This window comes from Emiliania huxleyi (assembly GCF_000372725.1).
Source record: "Emiliania huxleyi CCMP1516 unplaced genomic scaffold EMIHUscaffold_22, whole genome shotgun sequence".
NCBI classification, from domain to species: Eukaryota; Haptophyta; order Isochrysidales; family Noelaerhabdaceae; genus Emiliania; species Emiliania huxleyi.
In genome coordinates this window covers 393,039-417,692 of record NW_005200417.1, presented here as the reverse complement: position 1 = coordinate 417,692, position 24,654 = coordinate 393,039, and the positions used below count along the sequence as shown (strand labels likewise).

Sequence of the window (24,654 nt, the reverse complement as noted above, 5' to 3'; positions counted from 1 at the left end):
GGGAAGTGTGCGCTCACGGCGGGCAAGTGTGCGGGGAGGGGGGAGGGGGTGGGGAGGGCGCGCGCACCTTGAGCGTAGTCAGCTGGCGCTGCTCGGCCGCAACCTCTGCGCGGAGGCGAGCCGCCTCGGAGGAGAGGTGGGCCACCTCGCGGCGCGCCGCCTGGCGGATCTGCTCCGCCTCCTCCTGCGCCTCCGTCGTCAACCGCATCGCCTCGCTGCGCGCGCGGGCAGCCTCGCCCTCAGCGACACGCGACGCAGCCTCGCGCAGGTTACCCGCGGCCTCAAGCGCTCGGCTGCGCTCGACGGCGACCTGCGAGCGGATGGAACGCGCCGCCTCCTCCGCCTCGCGCAGCACCACCGCGTCGGCCCCGTCCAAAGTCCGGTGCCTTTTTGGCGCGGCGGCGGGAGGCGACTCGATGCGGTCGTCGTCAGCGGCGGCGGCGGCGGCGGCGGCGGCGGAGACCTTGGCGAAAGAAGCAAACGCCCCGCCGGCCTCCCCCAGCCGTCGCTTCCGCGAGCCCCCGCAGTTCTCTTTATCAGTCAAGAGCATCTGGGCGGCGCGCGGCTAACCGCGCATTTCTTTTTTGGGTGAGGGTCACTGAGAGTTTTATGATGCCAGCAGCCGGCCGCTCTCGCTCGAAATATGTCCCCCCCGCCCCATCGCGCGCGTCAGCATTGCCGACCCAGGGGCGTACCTCATCTGTATGAGGTTAAACATGTGCGAGAAGGCCGCCCAGCCTTGCCTGGCCTCGAGCGCCGCGAGCACCTGTGGAGCAACCACTTTGCTTGAGCAGATCCTCTCGCTTCATCGGCTGCCATCTCTCGCTACCATCTCACCGCCGATTTGCCGGCGACGCCGATGCGGTTAAACATCAGTTGGAAGCGGCACCCGGGCCCAGCGAGCGACAGCGCCGCCGCGATGCTCCGCGCGCCTTCGTCGCCCACGTCGCAGAGGACCATCGTCACCGCGAGGCGCGGCGGCAGCGCTGCGCCCGTCGCGACCGCGGCAGCGACCGCGGCGGCTCCAGCATCGCCGATAGGCATGAAAGCAAAGGAGAGGTTCTGCAGCCGCGGCGCCACGCCACGGCGAAAGACGCCGCAGACCGCCTCGACGCCGCGCGCGCCGTAGCGGTTGTGCCCGAGTGCCAGGACCTCAAGCGCCGGGAGCGCGCCGTCCTTGAGCCCCGCGACGAGCTCCGCCACGCCGTCGTCGTCGAGGCGGGCGCCGACCACAGCCACGGCTCGCAGGCTGGGCCGGGAGGGGGAGGGAGGGCGGTCGGGGGTGGAGGGGCGTCCGCGAACGGCGGCAGGGGCCGGGTGCAGACCTCGAGCAGTAGTTGAGCGCCTCGGCGAGCCTCGATGGCGAGCACCAGACGTCGCCGCGCACCAGCGGCAGCCCCGCGACGCTGAGCTTGTCGAGCGAGCCGAGGATCGCCGCCGCCGTCTGCTCGTACAGCGCCAGCACCGTGCCCTTGTCGGCGCCATTGGTGAAGCGGCATTTGGCGAGCAGCGCCTCCATCCGCGCGGGCGTGGCCGGCAGCCGCATCTTGGCGCCGCCCGCCTCGTCGGCGACGTCGATGACGAGCTTCCAGCCGGCGGAAAAGAGCCTGAAGGGGTGCGAGAGCTCGGCAGAGCAGCGTTCGAAAGTCGTCCAGCCGCGCGACTCGCGTCCGTGTCGTGTCAAACCCAGCGGGCAGCTCGTCGGGAAGCTGCGTGAGCAGCACGACGGTGACGGCGGCGTGGGCATACCACAGGTCCATCGTGTGGTGGAGCATGCGACCGAACGCGGCCTTCTGCTCCCCGGTCCGGCTCTGCTCGTACGCGCGCCGCTCGGCGACCAGCCTCTCGCCGTCCGCCATGCTGTGCAGCGTCTCCTCGCTCATCGCGTAAACCGCGCCCTCCGCCAAAGCCTCGTGCGAGTGCCGCTCGTCGACGATCCACTCGCTGTCCACTCTCCGGAGCTCGTCGTCGCTCATCGAGTACAGCGCCGGCAGCGACATCCACGCCCTCCACAGCGCCGGGTCCTTTTGGTAGCCCGAGCCCCAGTCGAGGAACACGCCCATGTCGGAGAAGCCGTAGTCGCGGCACGCGCCGAGCAGGCCGCGCCCGCCGTACAGGCTCCGCAGCTTGCGAGAGAGCAGCTGCAGCTGACGGCCCTCCCGGTCTGGGTGCGCCGCCTCGAGCCAGCAGTACGAGATGGAGACGATCGGGAGCAACTCGTCGACGTTCCGCTTCCGGCGGAACAGGCTCGCCATAAGCTCAAGCTCGGTGGAGAATGTGTAGTCGGCAAACATCCGTTGCAAGAGTTTGCTGTACTCGCGGGTGTCGAAGCCGCGCCTCGCGCCCGCCTCGATCCGCCGCAGCTGCTCGGCAGTCACGAACGCCTCCTCGGGTAGCTCCTGCCGACGCGGCAGCGCGCCGCCCTTGTCGGCGAGCGCCATGAGCCACTTGAGGCTGAGTAACCGCACGTCGCCTGCCCGCACGTTCGCATCGCCTTCCAGCGCCGCCCAGACCGAGGCATGATCGCGGTATTTGGCGCCCTTATCGCTAGCAGCCGGCGCGTGGTCTCCCTCTGAGGCGGCAGCGGGCACACGCCGGGGACGCGGGGCCTCGGCGTCATCGGCCGAGGGCACGCGCCGGGGACGCGGGGCCTCGGCGTCATCGGCCGAGGGCAGGTGCGTCTTGCGGCGAAAGAGAAGCACCGCTGCCTCGTAGGCGAGGAGGACGAGGGGCTGGAGGAAGAGGATATCGACGATGGTCGTGGCCACCAGGAGGTAGAGGGCGAGAGGCAGGTCGACGAACAGAACCATCGGCACCACAAGTGGAAAACTGCGCCAGCGGAGCCAGTCAGCATCGCTCGACCCGCTGAGCCCAAGCGCGATCCACGGCGTGAAGAGTGTGGCAATAAACGAGATAGCAACAGGCGCGAACACGACAGCGAGTGGAAGAACGAGAAGAGGGACCAGGAGAGTGGAGAGAAGGATCAGGAGGCCACTGGCGAAGCGCATGGCTTGGAACCGGGACGATAAAGAATTTATTGCCCTGCCCGATCGATGTGTCGCGACCTGCTCCCGTTCCCCTGTGTCCCTGATCGTCCTTACAAGATCCTGCTCGCGCAGGTGGGGACCCTGTCCTTCTCCCACCCCTCGTTTGGCGTGCCCGTTTTATTTTTATTCTTCTGGATGTGAGGCTAATGACTGCACTCCAAGTGCTCCAAGGGCTCCCATCCCTCCCTTGGCTTGTGTGTTTTCTTTCTTTTTACACTGGGCACGGGACTGGCGCGCACTGCGGGATGATAAAGAATTTTAGAAGAAAGCCTCGTGGAACCCAACGGGATCGGACCCTGTGGAGAAGAGGAGATACAGACAGCCTTTGGGGCGGGCATGTGGGGAGGAAAGCTGCCGAGCACGTGGGTGGGAGGTGATTAGACGCGGAGATGTACGCGATCTCGCATACCTACGCAAAATGGCGAGCGCGAGCGATGCGCAATCGGACGGTGCTTAGTACTATGCGACTGCAAACCCGCGCTGCAGCAGATTGAAAAAGCGCACCGCGCGGGGATGCCAGAGGGCCTGAGGGACTGGGAGAGAGGCGGGCTCCTGGAGGCGATTGCGTACTATAGATCGAAGCTAGAGGCGGTGGTCTTTGTGTGGGTGCCATCGCACGTGGGAATAGCCTGCAACGCGTACGCCGACGCGGTGGCGACAGCATACCTCGGAAATAACGACACAGAGGACGCCTCAAAAGTGGTGCGGGACGCGGTGCGCGAACTCGGCCATGCATGTACACGGTGCGAAGGGAGGCGGCAGAGGACACAGAGAAGAGGGAGATAGTGGACCGACGGACGTATGGGCACATGTGTCAGAGCGCGCACGAGTGGGTGTGCGAGCAATATCGAAAGACGGTGAGGCCGGGATCACACACGGCAGGGGTGGCGGGACGGCTGTGGAGCGAAGTGGCCGTAGCCAGCCTCAAACACCCATCGCATGGGACAATAAGATGAGATTGCCAGCAGATGAGAACGGGGGGAAGGACAGGCGAGCGACATTTGACGCTGAGGGAGGGTGAGAGGATGTATGTAGAGTGTAGAGCGCTGTAGAGCTGTAGAGATGTAGAGCGCTGTGGAGCGCTGTAGAGCTGTAAAGCTCTACATTCGGCGCGGGACAGAGCGATGCAGATGTAGAGCGATGTAGAGCGCGATTTTGCTGTAGAGTTTGTTGTAGAGGCTCTACAGCAAAACCGCCGGGGAGGCAGTGACTCAAAGAGGTCGAGCCGCACTAATGGGGTGTCTCCGAGCTTACTGGAGCTCTGGTGGACGGCCCTGACTATCCCTGACACACAGAGAGTCACTCTGACGGCACACAACACCCTATAACTGCGTCATGACCAGCCTGCCATGCGTCGCCGGTGCCGCATTCGTCGCAGTGCTTCTTTAGCAGGCGGTGGACTGTCGGCTGCGAGGACGGTCGCATTTGCGCGAGGCGAGGCGAGCATTCAGACGCGTTGCATGCGCCATGACTCGCGCCAGCGCGTGCGGGAGCTCCTGGCTGAGCGTTGAGTCCAGGCGAGTTGCGCTGGCCACGATCGCTACGCCGAGCCGAGCTGACGCGCCGAGGCGCCGGCCAGTCGCAGCCGTGAGGCATGCCACAGCAGCAGAGGCAACTGCCACCCATTGGGCGGGCAGACAGAAGGCCAGGGCAGCACTGGCAAGTGCAACGCGCCTCATGTCGGAGAGCGACCGTGCCTCGTTCGCCGCTTATGATGTACGTACTTTTAGCTTACTGGGAGAAAAGAGAGAGGGGGTTGTGTTCTCTAGGCCCCTAAGGGCCCTACGCGCGGCGTGAGAGCTCGGAAGCGAGCTTTGCACGGCGATCGAGGATGGCACGGTTCACCCCCTTCACCGAAGCGATGGAGATGCGTTCCGCGTGGTGTGACACAAATGATGTAGAGTTTGTTGTAGAGATTTCACGTTGTAGAGGGCCTCTACATCGCTCTACATCTGCATCGCTCTGTCCCGCGGCGGATGTAGAGCTCTGCAGCTCTACAGCGCTCCAGAGCGCTCTACAGCTCTACAGCTCTACAGCGCTCTACGTCACTCTACATCCTCACAATGTGACGACCAAAACGATCCTGGGAGCCAAGGCGCATTCTAGAAGGGGAAAAGAGACGGGGAATGAGGCGCGCCGCCACGACTCGAGGAGTGCGTTTTGGGGATGCAGAGCGTGCAAGGCGGCTACAGTGGAGGGATGAGGCCGCAAAAAAGGCGCGCGAGGCAAGGAGGAGAAATGGAGAACGGATAGACTGCGACGACTTGGACACAAGAAGACAGTGAGCCACCACAGGCGTCGTTGGCGCACAAACTGAGCGGCAGCTGCGCTGGAAATAAGGAAGAGGCGCGTTACTTCATGCGGAAGCTTGACAAACACACGGCCTCAGGGCGACAGCAAGAGTCGAACGGGCGGCGCCTGACTCAAAAGACACAGCCGCATTCCTGAGACGCGCGAGGGCAGCTCCTTTGTCCTTAAAGAGGCAATGTGGGGTCTAGATTTGGGGCGCTCACCGAAGAGGAGTACGACAAAATAGCGCCCGTGATTGCCTGCACGCTGCCCGCACTCACGGACTCCATACCCGAGAGAAAGAGGGGCGAGCTTGCAGGAGAGGTGACGAGAGAACTGCAGGTAGTGGGGAAGGCAGCCTCGATCGCCTTACAGACATGGGTGCGAAACAACGACAAGACCAAGGCACGGGCGGAGGAGAGAGAGAAGAATATAGGGTGGATAAAGAACCTGTTCACGGCATGGAAGGTGAGCCACGCTGAACGTACTGAACGTAGAGCCGAACGGGAGGAAACCGGGGAAGAAGACTCCGAGGAGGACGACACACCAGTGGTAATCTCGTTGTCAGCTGTCACGATGCACCCGAAGGGGAACCCAGCGCCAGCATCATCCGTGGAGGTACAAGTGTTCGAAGAGAGAGTGGACCTGAGCAACGATATGACTTGGCGGCAAATGATCGCAGTGGGCGTCAGAAGAGTCGTCCTTGCGCGAGGAGAGCTCGATAGACTCGAGGGGCCAAAATATGCCGCCAGAATGGCAGAGCTGTTGTTTTTTTTGTCTTACAGAGCTGCGACGAAAGGCGAGAGAAGCAGCGAGAGCAAGGGGCGGCAGGCGGCGGCGTCGTCGCAGAACGAGGCAGAAGAGAACGACGCGACAGAGGAGGAAATGACAAGGGAGAGAACGACGAGAGTGGGACGACCGCGAGGTGGCATGAAGGTTGCAGCGAGAATCGGCGAGAGACTGCGAAGAGAGATAGGAAGAGGCGGACGACCAAGGGTGGGCGACGGCTAGCGCATCACACCCCTCTGTGTGGTGGCGGCGTGCCGTCCTCCCATCCCTCCCTTGGGTTGTCTGTTTTCTTTCTTTCTTTCTTTCAGAGGTAGAGAGGTGCTGTGTGGTGGCGGCGTGCCGTCTCCCATCCCTCCCTGGGTTCCTTTTCTTTCTTTCTTTAAAGAACTAGACTAGACTCTTGTACTTTGAGCAAAAAAGAATTTGCGCTCCCCCCCATGCCGCGCTCGACCGCCCCCCCACCCCTTGCGCTTTGCGCCGTCGCAGCCGCCATCGCCGATGTGGCCTCACCGTAACGTCCCGCTCGGCCTGCTCTCCAACTTCCTCTCCACCACCGCGGGCTCCATCGGCATCGCGCGTGACGCCTACGTGCTGCTGCTGCCCGAGGGCGTGGGCACAGCCACCAACGTAGGGCTGATGGAGGGGATGAGCGGCGTCGTCAATCTGCTCACCTCCTTCGCCGCCGGGGTCGCAACCGACCGCTGCGGCCGCAGCCCCGTGCTTCGGCTCGCGGCCGCCGCCTGCGTCTTGCAGGCGTCGGTCACTTGCCTCGCGGTGCTGTACCTACCTTCGAGGTCGGGCCCGCAGACCGTCTTTGTCGCGCTGTGCGCGGCCTCGACGCTCTTTGGCGCCGTCAAGGGCTCGTATTTCGTCGCGCTGGAGGCCATCTTTGGCGACTCGACGCCGCAGGCGCGGCGGACGTCCTTCTACGTCTACAAGCAGATGTCGGCGACGGCTGGCCTCTCCGTCGGGCCGCTCATCGCGGTCGCCTGCTTCGCCCTCTCGCACGACACGTGGACCCGGCCCGAGCTCGTCTCGGTCATCGTCGCCGGCGCCGCCATCGCCGTCGCGCAGGGCGTCGTCTGCCTCTTCTTCCGCGACGTGCCGAGGCCTCCGCGCGAGCGACCTGCCGACGGCCCTGCCGCGCGACTCCTCGACCAGGGCTCAGTCTCAGACGGCACGGCCTCGGGCAGGCAGCGACCGCCGCCGCCGCCGCCGCCGCCGCCGCCGCCGCCGCCGCCGCCGCCGCAGCCGCAGCAGCCGCAGCCGCAGCCGCAGCAGCCGCCGCCGCCGCCGCCGGCGAGCGCGCCCCCAAGCGCCGCTGCCCGTGCTAGCGGCATCGGTGGCGGCGAGGACGGCTGCGGCGGGGCTCGAGTTGGCGGCTTGTGCGCGTCGCGGCGCGTCGCGCCCTTTCTGGCGGCGTCGAGCCTCTCGCTCGGGTTCGGGTCGGGCATCGCGTACAAGTTCCTGCCGCTGTACTGCATGCAGTCGCTCGAGCTGACACCCATCGCCACGCACGCCATCATCGCGCTGATGCAGCTCACCGCCACAGCCCTCAACCTGCTCATCCGCCGCCTCGCCCGCACCACCGGCCCGATCGGCGCCGCCTTCCTCTTCATGCTCGTCGCCAACGCCGCCCTCGCCCTCGTCTGCCTCTCGGCCGATTTGCCTGTGCCGACGCCAGCCATCGCCATCGCGATTGGCGTGCGCGGCGCCTTCATGAACTCGATCGGCGGGATCACGGGCGCGGTGCTCAACGACCACATCTCGAGCGAGCACCGCGGCAAGTGGGCCACGCTGCAGTCGCTCTCCAAGACAACCTGGTCGGGCTCCGCCTTCATCGGCGGCGCTCTGATCGACGCCGTCGGCTATGAGCGCACCTTTCTCTGGCCGCTCGCCTTCCACACCCTCGGCATGTGCCTCCTCCTCCCCATCCTCCGCAGCGTGCCGTCAGAGCCCCGGAGGAGGAGGCAGGAGGAGGTGGCTCCCCTCAACCTCCCCGCCACCGCCGGGGCTGGGGACCAGGGTTGTGACGGCAGGGCAGGCTGCCGGGCGAGCAACCTTGCGGTCTGACGTGCACGTGACGTGCCTAGTGTGGTGGGAGCGGAGAGGGGCGGTGAGAAAATTCGTTTTCGTCTTTTTCGCGCACGAAAAAGAAAGAAAGCAGACAACCAAAGGATTGGGATGGTAGGGTTGCCTAACCGCTAACGTTAGGAATGAGGAGCTGAACACGAGTGATCAGTGATACAGTGTTGCTATAGTGTTCACAGTAACCGAACAACAGAAAACAACAGTGGGGCTCCCCAACAACAGTAGCTAACGTTAGGCCGACTGAACAACAGTAAGGAAGGCCTGGCAGTGTGACCCACGACGATCTCTAGTGTCCAGTGCGGGTAATACCCGAAAATACCCGGAAAACCCCAGGTTTTTCGGGTTTTACCCGGGGTTTTTGCCATTTTCTGCTTGCTGACCACTGAACAACAGTAACAACAGTAACAAACAGTAACAGTAACAGCATGGGCTGGGATGAACACTTAAGCAACGGTGAGGATTTCAGCCAACAATAGCGCAACTGTTAGGCCCCAAATTAACGTTAGGCAACCCTAAGTATGGGATGGAGGACGGCACGCCAAGAAGAGGAGAAAGAAGAGGAGGGACTCCGGTGATGACGAAGCAGAAACTAGCGCAGACGAGAGCAGGGCAGACCCGGGGGGACTGGGGGGCCGGAGCAGACGGCATCGGCCGCCGAGGGAACGTTGGGAAGAGGCACGAGGAGGGCGGCGACCTCGACCGACTATGGAGGACCCGTCGCCAGACGACGCAGGGCAGACGATGTGGAGGCGGAGCAGACGCGCAGGGCGAGACGAGGGAGGGAGCAGGACTTTGCGGAGATCAGCAGGAGGATGTACGAAAAGATTAGGAGCAGCAGGGACCCGAGGGACAATGTGGAAGACGGCTAGAGTGCTAGTCCCCCATCGGGAGGACGACCCCGGCTAGTCGCCGACCACACCCACAAAGAACCCTGCACAAAGATCGCACGGGCGGGGACCTGAGCTGTTCCTTTTTACCCATCTCACAGTAGAGAGGTATTAGAGGTGCTGAGCCCTGGTCTGACAGCCTGACAGCAAGCCCCGGACAGCGCCTGCACAGTGCCCGACAGCCTGACAGCGCTGACAGCACTTTCTCTGACAGTCAGACAGCACGTATCTGACAGCCTGACAGCAGAGTCTGACAGGCGAGGTGCTCCGTCGCTGTCAGGCCCTAACGTGACAGCCTGACAGCTGCCTGACAGCCCGACAGCACACAGTGGCCTGACAGCAGCTCTGACAGCCCGACAGCAGCACAGACCGTCTCACAGTCAGACCCCGTACGCCGTAGTCTACGGCGTAGAGCCTCTTTCTTGTGGTGCCCCATGAGGGTATAACAAAACTATTACATGCAAAGACATGTGAGTGTGGTCCATGTAGTCATGGGATGGTCATGGGTCTCTCTCTCAACCCTCCCTCCCCACCGCTCTGCGGACCCCTCTCTAGCACCGGCGGCTGTGCTACTACAAATGAAGCTACCACAGCTAGCCTTCTGGGGCCCTACAGTCATATGCCTAGGGCGTCTGGGTGGGGGGGTGGCCGCCGCCGTCTGTGCCGCCGCCGCCGCCTGCGCCTGCGCCGCCATCTGCGCTCCCCAGGCGGCGGCCGCCGCCGCCGTGATCACGCCGTAGGAGGGGGGCAGCTGGGTAGCCGCCGCCGGCGTCATCGGCGTCAGCGCCCCCGCCACCGCCCGGCTCCTCTTGATAGTGTCATAAGTGTGGCTGGTGTGTTCAGGCTCTGACAGCACCCCGACAGCGGACCACCCGACAGCACCTGACAGGGCAACAGCCCAACGTCTGACAGCAGCAGCAGCCTGACAGCTCTGACAGCTCCGACAGCGTCTGACAGCAACACCCGACAGCTCCGACAGCACCCGACAGCTACAGAGCACCTCGCCTGTCAGACACCCGACAGCACCCGACAGCACTGACAGCACCTGACAGCTGGTCTGACAGAGGCACCTGACAGTGCCTGACAGCTGCCCGACAGCCCGACAGATCACCTGACAGCACCTGACAGCCTGACAGCCAGGGCTCAGTTAGAGGTGTCCCTTTTTACGCCGCTCGCCGCCACCACACTGGGATCGTTTAAGGCGAGGAGTGTGGTGCTAGCCGTCGCCCACACCCTTGGGCGTCTCTGCCTCTTCCTATCTCTCTTCGCAGTCGCGCACGAAACTGGGCACGGGTTCTGTCACTAGAGGCAAAAAAAAGAAAGAAAGAAAACAGACAGCCCAAGGGAGGGATGGGAGGACGGCACGCCGCCACCACAAAGGGTCCGATACCAAAAAAGTCCTCCTCCGGGAATGTGCAAAGAAAGAAAGAAAACAGACAACCCAAGGGAGGGATGGGAGGACGGCACGCCGCCACCACAAAGGGTCCGATACCAAAAAAGTCCTCCTCCGGGAATGTGCAAAGAAAGAAAGAAAACAGACAACACAAGGGAGGGATGGGAGGACGGTACGCCGCCACCACAAAGGGTCCGATACCAAAAAAGTCCTCCTCCGGGAATGTGCAAAGAAAGAAAGAAAACAGACAATCCAAGGGAGGGATGGGAGGACGGTACGCCGCCACCACACAGGGATTTTAGGGGAGAAGTGTGGTGTTAGCCGTCGCCCACCCTCGGGCGTCTACCACTTCCTATCTCTCTCCGCAGTTTATCACCAATTCTTGCAGCGACCTTCATGCCACCTCGCATTCTTCCCACACTCTCGTCGTTCTCTCTCCTGCTGTCTCTTCCCCTGACTCATCGCTCTCCTCGGCCTCGTTCTGAGACGCCGCTGTCGTCTGCCGATCTCTTGGGAATGTGCAAGATTTCTTCAAATTCTTTTTTCGGCACGCCGACCTCGCATCGGCCTGCATCGGCAGGTAATTGCAGGTGTCGCCGTTGTATTATTCGGAATGACTGCCGCCTGCTCCTCTTGTGGGCTGCGCGTGCTCTTCCTCGACGTCGATGGCGTCATCTCGGCGAGAACGCCCGGCAAGATTGAGTCAACTAAGCTCAAGCGCCTCGTCGCGGTCTGTGAATCTACTCACGCGGCGGTCGTGGTGTCTTCGCACTGGCGGCTGGTGCCGGTTCAGCTGCAGCTCCTCGTGCGGACGCTGCGGCTGGAGGGGCTCGACGTGATTGGCGTCACGCCCTCGCGCCGCCCGTGGGATCCTCACCGGCCTCTCGAGATCACGGACTGGCTGCGGGCCTACAACGCCGCCGCGGACGCGCACGCTCAGCCGCGGGTGCTCTTCTTCGCGGCCGTGGACGACCGCCCCCTCCTCGACGAGGTGGGAGGCGGCGAGCTCCTTGGCCACTGTGTAACGACGGACAAGGACGAGGGGCTGACCGAGGCGGCCGCCGCAGAGCTGAAACTCGCGCTCTGCCGGCCAATCGCGAGGCCGGCGCTGCTCGGCGGCGCGCCCCCCGCCGATTCCACCACCGGCGTCGCGGGTTGGGCGGGCGGCTTCGTGCGGCTGCAGCGCCGACCGCGCGGGGAGCTGCCCGGCGCGCCGCACGCGTACATGGCGCAGTGGCACCGCGGCGACGAGCGGGAGAACCCGGCGCGCTGCATCGTGGTGAGCGACTCGGCCGTCGACCCTTCCGCCGGCCGGTGGGCGGGCCGCACCGTCTCGAGCCTGCTCGCCGGGCTGCGGCGCGGCAAGGAGGTGCCGGGCGAGGACGAGCGAGGCATCAGCACGCACGGGGGCACCCTCTGCGCGGCGGTGCGGAGGGCGTCGGCCAACCCGGCGAGTCCGCCGGCGCCGACGAGGCGGGCCTCGGAGGAGGCCAGGACGGTGCACGGAGGCTCCGCCTTTCTGTCGTGGCGCCACCTGCTCCGGGGAGGCGCGCCCGCGTCGCCAGGGTCGCCAGGCCGGCAGCGGCAGGCGGCGCCGGTGCGCAAGCCGCTGGCGCGGCCGGTGGCGATGCGCGCGACGGTGTCCCTCGACATGCTGGATGGGCAGTGCGAGATCTCGCCGCCCGGCGAATAGCGGCGCTCCGCGGGCGGGGGTGCGGGGCACTCCGCATTACGTGCACATGCGCATGCGCATGCACATATGCACATGCATGGGGGAGCATGCATGACTGGTTTCAACATACTGTTAGGGGGGAGATTCTACGTTCGCGAGTGGGTCTCTTCACAGTGGCCGTGTGCGCGCTGAGCATGCGCCATGACCCATGTTGCGCCCCTCGTACCTACTTGCGCGTCTCTACCGTGTGCCGTCGTACCGTGGTTATGTGGTTGCACTCATCTCTCATGCTGCAGACCGGGACTGTGTGAGAAATAAACAGAGAACATCTCCCCAGGACTGCGCTTGGAGCACTTGGAATGCAGTTGGTAGCCTCGCACTCACGAGGAATTTTTTATTTTTCGCCCGGCCGGTAACAATGGTCGAGAAGCCCGCAAGCAAGCGTCAGCTCGAGCCCTCGTCCGAGCGCTGGCTGCGCTCTCGCCAGAATCCTCCGCAGGACGAGAGGTCGGCTGCGCGCGAGCATGTGTCGCGGTTGCAGCGCTCGCAGCGCACGTCGCGGCGCGCGCAGCCGCAGCAGCAGCAGCAGCAGCAGCAGCAGCGGCAGCCGCGGCGGCAGCGGGCTCAGGCCGCCGCCGCGGCGCCGCCGATTACCGCCGGAGGCGTCGACACGCTCCGCGACGCGCTTGCCGAGCGCTCGGAGCCGCCCAACCTGCAGGTGATCTCGCTGCACCGGTTCATGCTCGACCCCACTTGGCACGCGGAGACGGGCGTGCAGGTCACCTCCGCGTGCGGCGACGCGTTCGACGTCGTGCTCTCGGACGGCGCTCACATCCTCAAGGTGGTGCTCTCGACCGCGCTCAACGAGCTCGTCTACTCGGGCCGGCTCGAGCCGCGCGGCGTCGTCACCGTCCGCGGCTGGGAGGCGAGGGCCGACGAGCGCGCCCTCTCCGCCTCGGCGCCGGATCTGATCGTCGTGACGCAGCTGGAGCCGGTGGCAGCGCCCGCCGCCGCCGGCTCCTCCTCCGCCGCCCCCGCCGCCGCCTCCTCCCTCGTCCTCGACGACTACTACGTCGCCTCCGAGAGGGACGGACTCACCTTTGCAGTCGCAGAGCCGGCGGCGGGAGCGGCGCCGCTCGCGAGGCCACACCGCGAGCCGCTTCCCCTGGCGGGGCGCCGGAGGCACTACCTCAAGCTCCGCTCCGACGAGGTGGAGCTCACTCGCCGCTGGGCCGCGCGCGCCGCACCAGAGAACGACGACGGCGGCGGCGGCGGGGGCGGTGGCGGGGCGCTCAGCAGCCAAGCAGAGATGGGCACTTGCTATTAGTTGATAATCAGAAATGTTACTATTACTTAGGCGCTCAGCAGCCAGGCAGAGATTGACGCGGTCGCAAGGGATGGCGCGGAGCGGGTGCGGTTCGGCACCGTCAACGAGATCGCGCGGATGCAGCAGCAGCGCGACGCCGCCGAGCGGCGGCCGGCGGGTCGCCCGCCGCAGCGGCTGCTCGCGTCGCGTGTGATGGTCGGGCGGGTGGTCGGCAAGAGCTCCCTCAGCCACTGGGGCGGCCCGCACGAAAAGGGGGCGCAGAGCTTCGCGACGTGCTTTGAGCTCACCCTCGCCGACGCTTCCGGCGAGATGGCGGTCGAGGTGTGGAACTAAGGAATCACCGTCATCTACTTGGTGTCATTACTTAGGCGAGATGGCGGTCGAGGTGTGGAACTCACGCTGCGAGCGCCTCTACGCGGCCACCAGGCGACCATTGCGCGCCACACGGCTGCCGCGCCTGCCGCCGCCGGCTGGGGTGAGCCGCGCCTGCCCACGCGCCGCAGGCCGGGCGCCGTGCTGATGGTGCGCGACTACGCGCTGCGCGAGGTTGGCGGCGACGAGGGAGACGTGCGGTTAGACTACGACGGTTGGTAATGGCGCATCGCTGTTGGCTAGGTGGCCGGGGACGAGGGAGGGAAGCGGTTCGTCGCCAAGCTCAACCCGGCGAAGCACCCGAAGGTCCCCGGCAGGGTCGACGTCCTCACCGAGGCGCAGGTGCAGCAGCTCGACTCCCTCCTGCCCGGCCGATTGCTGCCGCCGCGCCGCCCGCCCCTCTCCGATGCGAGCGGCGTGCGGCGCAAGCTGGCGGTCGTGCACGCGGCGCAGCAGTACCTCGGAGAGGCGGAGGAGCTGGCCGACGTGATCGGGCGCGTCGTCGCTTCGCTGCCGCCCTTCCGCTTCCGGCGGCGGCCCAACGGGGACCGCGCGTTCGTCCGCTTCGTGCGCGCGCGCTGGCTGCAGGTCCTCGTCGCCGACAGCGGCGGCGGAGGCGCTGCTCAGCTCCCTCTCCTCCTCCTCGAGCACCACTGCGGCGGGCCGGCCGGCGCGAGCGGCTTCTTCGACGGCGTCGCGCCAGGCGACGACGTGATGGTCCGCCGGCTGCGTGTCTGCGCCGCCGGAGGCGATCTCGGCGGCTTCCTGGCGACGAGCCGGTGGTCGCTCGCCTTGCGGGCGGCGGAGTTGCTCGCCGAGTACCGCGAGGAGCCGCTGCGGCTCGCGCTGCTCGGAGAGATCGGCAAAGACGCCCGCTCGCAGCAGCAGCGCGGCAAGCGCGACGCGGCGGCGCGGCAGGCCGGCGCGTGGATGGCGGCGCCGCCGCCGCCGGCCACGGGCGGCGACGTCGGCGCCATCTTCGGCGGGCTCCCCCCAGTGCAGGCACTGCTCAAGAGAGCGGGCGGGGAGGCGGCCGGCGCAGCTGGCGACGCGGTGCGGTGCGACTGGCGGCTGCAGCGGCCGCTCGTTCCGATCCGCGACGTAGCTCGCTGCCTGGAGGAGCTGCACGGCGGCGAGGAGGCGTACGTCGTGCTGCGCGCCTCCGTGGCGGCGGCGAGCCTTTCTCACCGAGCGGGGGAGGGGCCCCCCTCCTGTGCAGCATCACTCCATGCTCGTTGTACGAACCGCTCGATAGGCGAGCCTCTCGCCGAGGGGGCAGCACCCGCCACAAGCCCCGCCACAAGCCCTCCTCGGCGTGGCACGTCTCGAGTCGCCTCTCGCCGCGCAGCCCGTCCCGGTCGCCTTTGCGCTGGCCGACGCGGACGCCAAGGGTCGCGGCGGCGCGCTCTGGGCGGCCGTCGTGAGGAGCGGGGCGGACGAGGCCGGCGCGGCCGACACGCCGCCGCCGCGCTGCACCGCGCGCGCCGCCGGCCAGGCGCTCCAAAAGCTCGAGGGGCGGGAGGTGCTCGTTGCCCTCGACCTCGCCCGCCCCGCGGGCCGGCCGGCGGCGGCGGCGCTCGTCGGAGTCTGGCCGTTGCCGCCGTGAGCCGCGACGGGCGGACGCCCCCCCGTGGCACACACAAGGTCTGGCGCCGCTAGACAGGCTTCCACGACCTCGCTCGAGTCGGCATGAGGGGGCGGGTATCCACATCGGACAGGCGCGCACCCGTCGACCGCCGCCCGGGTACGTCGAATGAATAGCCGTTGGAGTGTGTGGGCGATTGCGTGTGTCGCTTGTCGCTCGTGCCGGCGTGTGTCCGGGGCGCCCACACTGATCAACCCCACACTTACGCACGTGCCGTGGGGGGGCACCCACGCCATGGCGGGCTCAATGCATGACATGCACGCGCATTTGGTGCGTCTCGTGTGTCTCCCGGTGGGATGTGGGAACGGGCTCTGAGACCAGCTCTCCTCTCTCACCTCTGTCCATATGGCATGTTGAGCCGAGATTAGGAGCCAAAAACAAAAAAGTGTTACGCATTCGAAAAAAGACGCAGGCGCCTCTCGCCGCTCTCGCGCGCCGCGGGACTCCACGCCGCACGCGCGACGCGGCGGGTCCCGCCCGCCGCTCAAGCGAGATTCCGAGACGTCACCAGCCCCAAGTGACAAGCGCGAGGGCAAAGGCGTGCAAGGGCGAGAGCGGGTAGCGAAAGTCGAGCGAGTACGTCGCCTCGTCCAACTTTCCGTGCAGCAGCACGATGGGCGCGTCCGCGGCAACCTTGCCTCGCAGTGCGGTGACCAGCTGGAAGTTGCGCTCGGAGGCCAGGTTGGCGCGCCCGTGGAAGGGCAGCTCGAAAGCGTCCGTTGAGGGGTTCCATCTGCGGGCGGCGGCGAGGCGGCCGTCCGAGGAGGACGCGGCAGAGCGCGAGCGGGGCGGGGCTGGCCGGCACCGAGGCAGCTTCGTCATCAGCAAAGTGGCTCCTGGCGTCGGCTGGCCGACGAGCGCGTCGTGCAGCTGCGATCGCAGCTCGCCCGGCGGCCTACAGAGCCGCGGCGGCGGGCGTCGTCTCTCTGGCGGAGGGCGGACCGCCCCTCCTCCGCGAGGGCTTGCCTCTCTGGCGCAGCAGCGCACTCGGCCTCCCCTGGCAGCCACTCGCGCCCGCTGCCGTCCCGCGCCTCGGCCGACTCGTCCAAGGGGAGCAGCGCAGCCATCGTGTTGACCTGCGGCGGGGCCAGACGCGCGAAGGAGGCGGCTTGGAGAGGGCGGCGCTCTCCCGCCTCCCTCTCGCGGGGCGTGGGGTAGCGCCTCGGGCAGGTCCAGGACACTTCCTAGACACTTCCTACTGTGGGCCGGCGCCTCGGGCAGGTCCTGCGAGAGGGCGCGCGTCTCGTGCGAGCAGCTGAGCGACTCCCACGAGGCGCGACTGCGACGAGGCGGGCGCGGAGCTCAGCGGCGGCTGCGCCGGGACTGCCTCGCCGGCGGCTCTGTTGGGCCGGGCTGTGTGTGGCGAGGCTCTGTGGCTGGGCTGTGGCCTCTGGCCTGCTCGAGGAGCGGACCCTCTCGACGGAGTAGGCGCCTCCGCCACACGTCGTCAGCTGCACAAGTGCGCTCGCCGAAGCAAAGGCACGGTCGGCTCCTGCGGCCGACACGGGAGGAGGGAGCGTCGGCCGGAGGCGGGAGGAGGGCGAGGCGGGACTGTCTCGCTCGCCTATCCGCCAGTGCTTGCCCTCCTTCCGAGCGACGAGCAGCAGGACCTGCGGTCGGCGGCGGCAGCAGTGGCTTCGCGAGCAGCCACGCGGTGTGGGCCGCGGTGGTGGGCGCACATTGCCGTCCTCGACGTGCATGAGCACGTCTTTCTCTCGAGGCTGGAGCCGGACCACGCAGCGGAGCGATCCCTCGGCGCGCGGCCGCGGACGTATAAGCCGCTCGCACTGCGGGTCGTACGAAGGCGGGATGTCGATCAGGTGCTGCGGGGGCTCCTCGCCACCGCCGCATGCACTCCACATCTCGGGTCGCGCCGAACGCTGTGGAAAACGGGCCCGTGAAAAAGAATTTTAGCGCGTCCTCCCATCCCTCCCTTGGGCGGAAGCTCGACAAACACACAGCGAGGGCGACAGCAAGAGTTGAACGGGAGGCGCCGGACTCAAAAGACACCGCCACATTCCTGAGACGAGCGAGGGCAGCCTCCTTAAAGGCGAAAGGGTCTAGATTTGGAGCGCTCGCCGAAGAGGAGTACGACAAAATAGCGCCCGTGATTGCCTGCACGCTACCCGCACTCACGGACTCCATACCCGAAAGAAAGAGAAGGGAGCTCGCGGGAGAGGTGACGAGTGAACTACAGGTAGTGGGGAAGGCAGCCTCGATTGCCATACAGACATGGGTGCGAAACAACGACAAGACCAAGGCACGGGCAGAGGAACGAGAGAAGAATATAGGGTGGATAAAGCGCCTGTTCACGGCATGGAGGGTGAGCCACACCGAACGTACCGAGCGAAGAGCCGAACGGAAGGAGGACGGGGAAGATGACTCCGAGGAGGACGAACCAGTGGAAATTCAGTTGTCAGATGTCACGATGCATCCGAGGTAACACCTACCTACCTACCACGCCGCGCCGCAGGCGCGGCCCCGAGAAAAGGCCAGACACGAGTGTGAACGGGAGCGCAGCTCAAAATTTCTCTTCGCCTGCGGCAGCGCACTTGTCACTTTCCAAGTCTGCGGTGTTCTGAGTGGAGTGGATGGAGGCGTGTGTGCGTCTTTCTTCCCGTCATCCAGAGAGCCGACTCGGCGGCAGAAGACTCTGGCATCGCCCTCGCGGACCGCAGCTTACTTACCTCTTACCTAAAAATCCTTCGGGCCGGCTCTGGTGAGTGCCGGCCGGAGCTAAGAAACCACGGCGTGGGGAGGGGGGGCAAGTAGTTTCTTCAACCACCACCAAGGCTGCCCGGCGATGGCAGGGCAAGCTGGTTACGCTCGGCTCTCCGAGGAAGGGCCTGCGTGGCGCGGCGCTCCGGTTCAGGCCTCGGCGGAGCTCAGCAGCTCTCCCAAGGCGCCGTGCCGCGCGTCGCCGTGCGAGACGAGCGCCGGTGCGGAGCCGTCAACCGCGAGAGCGGCAGGCAGCGGTGCGGCGAGCCGCGCCCGCCATGCTGCTCCCGCCCTGCTCTACGAGCCCAGCCTGGCGTGCGCCTCGCTTCCCTGGTGGCTCGTGCTGCTGCTGCAGGCCGGGCTCTGGTGGACGCTGCAGCAACAGCAGCCCTCGGACCCGTCCGACGACTACTCCGTGTGGCGCGACGGGTGGGCCGCGGCGGCTGGCTCGCACGGCCTCTGCTCGTCCTCGGAGCGAGGCATGCTCCGCTTCGACGAGGAGAGCGGCGCCTTCATCGGCTGCGACGGCAGCGCGTGGTCGCGGCTCGCGTTTTGCTGCGCGCCAGACCAGCCCGAGCCCCCGACGCTCGCGCTCGCGCCGGCGGGGAGCAGCGGGAGCTCCAACGCGCTGCACGCCTCGTGGCGCCCTCCCGCCGCACACGGCTCTCCCGTCGTCTCGTACTCGCTCTTCGTCTCGCGCGAGCCGCCGGCGGCCGCGGGCGAGCCCGCGGCGGCAGAGGCGGAGGTGGCGTGCAGGGGGGAGCGGCTCGAGTGCACCGTGCTCGGCCTCAACGCGTCGCAGCCCCACTTCCTGTGGCTCGTCGCGCACGCGCCCGGCGGCTCCTCGCCGCCCTCGGCCGCCGCGGCTCCCGCCGGCCGAAGGACACCTCTACCCCTGCCGAGATCCGGAGGAGGGAGGGGTGTGGGTTGCTGGTAGGCACTCCAGCCGGCGCCGCAGCCGGTCGCGCTTAGCGCACTCGACGACGGGGACTGCGCGTTCGGCATCGGCGACGCGCTCGCGCCGCTCCCGCCGGAGAGGCGATCGGGTGGAGTGACTGAGGCGCTGAACTTGTCGAGTTCAGGCGACGCGCTGGTGCTGCAGTTTGACGAGCCGACCAACCGTCCGCTGGCGGTGGAGGGGTCGCTCTCCGCCGCCGCGGTCGAGAGGCTTCTCGACTTTTCGCCTCCGGTGCTCGACAGCAGCGGGCTGCGAAGCACGTGCGGACGAGGCGGGCGTCGAGGAGCCTTGCAGGAGGGTTCCCGGACCTTTCCTGTAGGCTGCTCGGCGCGTGGGACGAGGCGGGCAGGAGCCTGACGCTGCGGCACGGGAACGCGACGCACGGCCCCGGGCCAGCGCGGGACGTGGACCTCTACCTCGCGGAGGCGCGCCATGTCATTCCGCAGCTAGTTAGTGTGACCGCGGGGAGGAGCGGATTTGCCACCCTCGCCCCCGGGAATCAAGGAGCTGCAGCTGATGAGCGCCTGCCCCCCCTCCCCCCCCCTTTGCGGAGGTGCGCGTGCGGATCAAGCCGGAGGGGCTCGCCCTCGTCGCGCCGCCCGGCCTCTCGCTCGCCGCCGACAGCTCCTCTCCGCCGCTCAAAGTGCCGGGCTGCTTTGTCGACGGGTTCGAGGTGCGGCAGCCGACCCCTGCGGGCCGGGGACGGGGAGAAGAGCGGGGTGAGAGAGGGGTCGGCCGCACCCACGCGACCGCCCCGCACGGGCCTGGGCGGGGCTGGAGCGGCTGCCTCTCCGCCCGCGCCGTCCTAGCTCTGCCCCTTCCCCCCTCTCGCCCCTTCAGGTCGGGGAGTTGCGCTGGTACGCCGAGGGCAGCGACCCGGAGGCGTACAACGTGTCGGTCAACACCGCGTCGCCCCACTCCGGCAAGCACTCCCTCCGGATCGCGGGAGGGAGCGGTGCGGCGGCCCGCCCCTCCGGCCCCCCTTTCCCCCTCTGCAGCCCCCTCCCCCTCCTCTGGTCCTCAGGCGGCCAGTTCGACGGCCTCTCCGCCTCGCTGCCCGGCGCCTCGGGTGCGCACCTGCCGCACTGCCGCACTGCTCCACACACACGCGCGGCATCTGTTGTCTCATGTGACATGATGTAGTGCTATGTCACATCAGGCGAGCCGCGCGGGATCTCCTTTTGGCTGCGCACCTCGGTCGCGGGCAACGTCGGCTACCTCGCCCTCGGGGGCAAGTCGCTCGCGCAGTCGGTCGTCTTCTTCCACCTCCGGCCGAGCGGCCAGGCGGGCCTCCTCTCGACGCACGGCTACTTCATGGGCGGAAACTACTCGGTCAAGAGGTGGCTGCACGTCGACATCGCGCTGGACTGGAAGGCGCCCCCGGCCCCCGCCCTCCCCAGCCCGCTCTCGGCCGCCCAAACACACACACACCCGCCGCCGCCGCCGCCACCACCAGGCTCGCTCAGCCGACCTCTCGCTCGACGACAAGCTCGTCGCCTCCAACGTGCGCCCCCCCCCCCCCCCCCTCCTCCTCCTCCCCCTCCCCCGCCCTACTGTATCCCGCCCCCCCCGCCCGCCTCCCTCCCACCAGGTGCGGTTTGTCTCGGACGAGGCGCTCGAGGGGCGCACGCTGCACGTCTTCAACTCGGACCCGGGCACCGTCTGGTGGGACGATTTTGTAGTGCACTGACGCAGCACGGCGAGCGGCGCAGCCCGGCCCCCAAGGCCTTTGGTGGCTTCGGTTTTGGCTCGGGTCTCTCGCGTGCCCGTGCCTCTCCTCTGCTCAATAGTTTGCTCGCACCATCCGCCGCACAGCTGCCCCACACTCACCGTGGAGCAGCACACGACCATTTAGTCTGAGCGGTCTGTGAGGCGGGGGTTCTTTTTGTTGATTAGTATTTCCCGGCGATGTTATGCTGCCGCTCCTGATCGCTGATTGCGCCTCTGCGCTCTGCTCTCGCGGCCGCTCTTTCGCCGCGCTACCTCCCTCTCCCTCTCTCCCGTGTGCCGTGAGCCGTGTGCCCCGCGCCCGCTCCGACATGCGGGCCCACTTCCCCACGCACTCGCCTCCGGGGAAAAAGATATCAACAATGGATGGCGCGTTTCGTAGCGCACGCGTCTGTGTGAGCGAGCGTTGGAAGGGCGTGGGAGGGGCGATGCAGGCAGGGGGGAATGCAGGGAGACGGAGGGCTCGGTAGTGGCGGCAAGGGGGGTGGCGGTGACGGCGGTGGAGGTGAGGGAGGGGAGGGACAGCTGGAAAGCAGGTCGCTCGCCACGCTGCCCCTGAACCGACGCACGAGGCGGTGCTCGAATAACGTACGAGGACCGGGTACGTACGTACTTATAGCTTACTGGGAGAAAAGAGAGAGAGAGGGGGTTGTGTTCTCTAGGCCCCTAAGGGCCCTACGCGCGGCGTGAGAGCTCGGAAGCGAGCTTTGCACGGCGATCGAGGATGGCACGGTTCACCCCCTTCACCGAAGCGATGGAGATGCGTTCCGCGTGGTGTGACACAAATGAGAGGCGCGCAGTGGGGAGGGTACAGTTGTCGACTTTTAGCTACTGGGAGACAAGCGAGAGAGACGTACGACAAGCGAGAGGGAGGCGCGATTGTACGCGGTGCGGTCAACGCCCGAGCGTTGAGCCTTGCGCGCAAGGCTCTCTCTCTCCGGGTACAGTCGTAACTAGGCATCCGCCCCCACTAGTCCAGATGGCAGTTCGCATGGCGGCTCCCCACAACAACCAAGGGAAGTTCGGCACGTGCTGTGGACACGCGTTCTCGACGGTCGTCGTCAACGGCATGTACAGCAAGTATGGCATCGTCATTGAGCAAGCGCATCTTTTCGCAAAGGTCGAGACGCTGTGCGACTGCTGGGAGGGCCACGATCCACTTGCGATGTGTGAGGGATGGAACGGCGTGTCGGGGAAAAAGGAAGCATGGGTCCCGACGCTTGAGAAGAAGGAGGCTTATCAGATCAAAGTCGAGCATGGAGGCAAGATTACCAGCTTCGACAAAGCACACGCCACAATGAAAAAGTGGGCCAACGGCTTGTGCATGATTGGCGTGATCACCACGAGCGTGGGTGGACACGGGTTGCACGCGGTCTGCATCCAGTACGCCGATGACAGTGGTGAGAGCATGCACGCCTCCAACTCATGGGGTGAGACGAAGGCTTTGTACAACATCGACTCCAGCAACTTCGAGTGGGCGCTCCTGGTCGACCCGACGGTGCAGGGGAAAGGCAAGAATGGCACAAATGTCTGTGTGCAGACCCCATACAAGGACGCCCAGAAGCGGCCGATGGGCGGCTACGAGAAGGCTGCCAACGATCTCAGTGAGGGGCTCAAGAATCAGGCTATCGAGAGCGGTGACGATGACGACGACTACGACGACGGGGAGCTGGGTGAGTCGTCGAGCAAGCCCTGGCCAGCGATTACTCAAGCAGGGACCCAGTGCAAACGATGCCTGAACTTAGGTCGAGGCAACTTCTGTTATCAGCACGACAGTTGATGAATTCTGGACCAAACTTATCTTCGCCGGTGTCCAGTCCAATTCTCCCCAGCTTGCGTAATTACTTGTCGCCGACGCCAACCAAGGGGTGAGCCGTTCCCAGCTCCCCACGTGCGTGCGTGTGATATTCGAGGGCTCGACCGGATCGTGAGCTTTGTGAGGCCGCAATCTCATACTTAGGTCTTACTTAGCGATAGGCAGGCACATCATGTGGTATGACAATCTCAGCTTAGCTCGCCCCCCCGCTTAGGCCGCTTAGGTGCTTAGGCGGTCTCTGGGGTTGGGACCTGGGGCCCGCCGGGGCCTGGGACTGACGGCTTGAGCCACTCTCTGTCTGGTGGCTCTCTACGGAGCGTTTTCACAACAGCTCGGCACCCTGACCGTGGTGCGTGAACTCAGCCGAGGCCGGAGAGCGTCCCTCCCGCCTTTTGTAAATCGCACGACAGCCAGCTGACGTGTGACGCAGCTTCCGTCTATTTTCCCGCGCTCTTGGCGGGCATTCACGCCTGGCCGGCCTGCAGCCAGCTGCCAGAAGCTTGCCTGCATCGGGGAGTGCGCTCTCGTCCGGCTGATGCGTTGTGATGTCGTGCCCCTCCACGCCAGCCCCGGGCATCATGGCTCTCGCCATGGAGGCTGGCGTGAGTGACCCACCACCGCTTGCTCCACGGCGGCATGGCCAGCGAGAGCGCCTCGCTCCGCCAATGCCGCCCGGCCGCGGCGCGCTGCCGCTGGCAAATCCACTCACTCAAATGCCGGTGTGCTCGCGCCATCAAAGGGCGCAGGTCATTGAGTTCCACTGCAAGCCGCCCAACGAGGGTAAGTCCTTCTATCGCTGCAACGCCGGCGGCCGCGGGCCAGGGCAGTGCTCGCACCTGTGGGTGTGGTCCCACGAGTGGGCCGCATACCGGGTGCAGTGCGAGGCATATGCTGTGCCGGAAGCACCTGGGACAGGCGGCCCGGCACCGCCGGGCACCGCATCCGCCGCAGCCGCCGCCGCCGCGACCGCTTCCGCCGCCGCCGCCGCCGCCGCCACTGCCTCCGCCGCGTCCGCCGCCGCGGCCTCTTCGGGGCAAAAGAGGAGCCGATCATCTGCAGGCTGCTCGAGCTCAAACTGGCCGCCCAGTTCGCCGGCCAAGAGGCCTGTTCCGGAGCACGCCGCTCCGGTGCAAGTGTGCGCCTCTGGAGGCTTCATGAGCGGTGCCGAGGTGCAGCAGCAGCTCCACCGGCAGCAGATGCTGGCTCCAGGCATGGCACCGCCGCCTCCTGCGTCGCCTCAGCCGCCGCCGCGCCCACCGCCGCCGCGCCCACCGCCGCCACGCCCACTGCCGCCGCGCCCACCGCCGCCGTCGCTGCCGCCGCGGCCGCCGCCTCAACAACAGCCGTCGCCGCAGCACCTCATGCCGCCGCCGCAGCTGTACCAGCAAAAGAGGCCGCCGCCGCCTCAGCACGGTGCGTCGGCGCAGCAGCAGCGGCAGCCACAACGGCCGCCGCCCCCGCAGCGACAGCCCGCTGTGCAGCCGCGGCAGCAGCTGCGAGGCCAGCAGCAGCGTGCGCCGGGAGCGCACGCGCCCGCCTCCTTCTTCCGCTCGGGCGGAGGTCGGCCGCTCACCGTGTCAGCCTCCGGCCTCGAGCGCGGCAATGCAATGGTGGAGGCGGCGGAGAGCATGAGAAGCGAGGGCGCGACCGTTGCGAGCACTGCCCCCGGCGGCAGCCTCCTCGTTCCCGCCTCGGTGGGGGCGCGAGGGGCAAGCAGCTCGTCGGCGCCGCCCCAGCGGCCGCTGAATCGCAACTTGAGCCAGCGGTCAGACCCGAGAGCCTTCCGCGCCCCACGTGCGAGCCAGGGGAGGCCGCCTCAAGCAGCGGCGGCGCAGCCACATCCGCCGCTCCCGCAGCCGCCGACACACCCGCCGCTCCCGCAGCCGCCGCTGCCGCCCCGTGCGCCGGCCCTGCCACTGCAG

General features: G+C 66.6%; 5 protein-coding genes across 5 annotated transcripts in view; 3 read left to right on the top strand and 2 right to left on the bottom strand.

The window, feature by feature from the left end:
• The window catches only part of EMIHUDRAFT_100133 (hypothetical protein), a gene marked incomplete at both ends in the record, with an annotated part of 3,617 nt that extends 609 nt beyond the window's left edge, over positions 1-3,008 (bottom strand). Inside the window, 5 exons of the mRNA XM_005780126.1 lie at positions 68-386; positions 696-766; positions 838-1,249; positions 1,326-1,607; positions 1,687-3,008. Coding sequence (XP_005780183.1) covers positions 68-386; positions 696-766; positions 838-1,249; positions 1,326-1,607; positions 1,687-3,008 — 2,406 coding nt within the window. The remainder of the gene's footprint in view (positions 1-67; positions 387-695; positions 767-837; positions 1,250-1,325; positions 1,608-1,686) is intronic.
• A 3,615-nt stretch (positions 3,009-6,623) lies between these two features.
• On the top strand, positions 6,624-8,198 carry EMIHUDRAFT_204702 (hypothetical protein; the record flags this gene model as incomplete). Its single annotated transcript, XM_005780125.1, has 2 exons — positions 6,624-7,226; positions 7,479-8,198. 2 exons carry the CDS (start codon positions 6,624-6,626, stop codon positions 8,196-8,198), a joined length of 1,323 nt encoding a protein of 440 aa, XP_005780182.1.
• A 2,911-nt stretch (positions 8,199-11,109) lies between these two features.
• EMIHUDRAFT_100131 (hypothetical protein) lies at positions 11,110-15,473 on the top strand (the record flags this gene model as incomplete). Its single annotated transcript, XM_005780124.1, has 6 exons — positions 11,110-12,135; positions 12,668-13,378; positions 13,526-13,816; positions 13,922-14,062; positions 14,111-15,031; positions 15,123-15,473. The coding sequence occupies 6 exons, from the start codon at positions 11,110-11,112 to the stop codon at positions 15,471-15,473; spliced, it is 3,441 nt and encodes a 1,146-aa protein (XP_005780181.1).
• A 415-nt stretch (positions 15,474-15,888) lies between these two features.
• Positions 15,889-17,657, bottom strand: EMIHUDRAFT_450080 (hypothetical protein; the record flags this gene model as incomplete). Its single annotated transcript, XM_005780123.1, has 6 exons — positions 15,889-16,245; positions 16,318-16,407; positions 16,479-16,588; positions 16,925-17,122; positions 17,192-17,347; positions 17,523-17,657. 6 exons carry the CDS (start codon positions 17,655-17,657, stop codon positions 16,017-16,019), a joined length of 918 nt encoding a protein of 305 aa, XP_005780180.1. The 3' UTR covers positions 15,889-16,016.
• Positions 17,658-18,315: 658 nt separating this feature from the next.
• EMIHUDRAFT_450079 (hypothetical protein) lies at positions 18,316-20,878 on the top strand (the record flags this gene model as incomplete). Its single annotated transcript, XM_005780122.1, has 10 exons — positions 18,316-18,908; positions 18,987-19,050; positions 19,168-19,448; positions 19,508-19,622; positions 19,742-19,861; positions 20,029-20,143; positions 20,213-20,257; positions 20,348-20,538; positions 20,645-20,692; positions 20,780-20,878. The coding sequence occupies 10 exons, from the start codon at positions 18,316-18,318 to the stop codon at positions 20,876-20,878; spliced, it is 1,671 nt and encodes a 556-aa protein (XP_005780179.1).
• Positions 20,879-24,654: the final 3,776 nt, after the last annotated feature.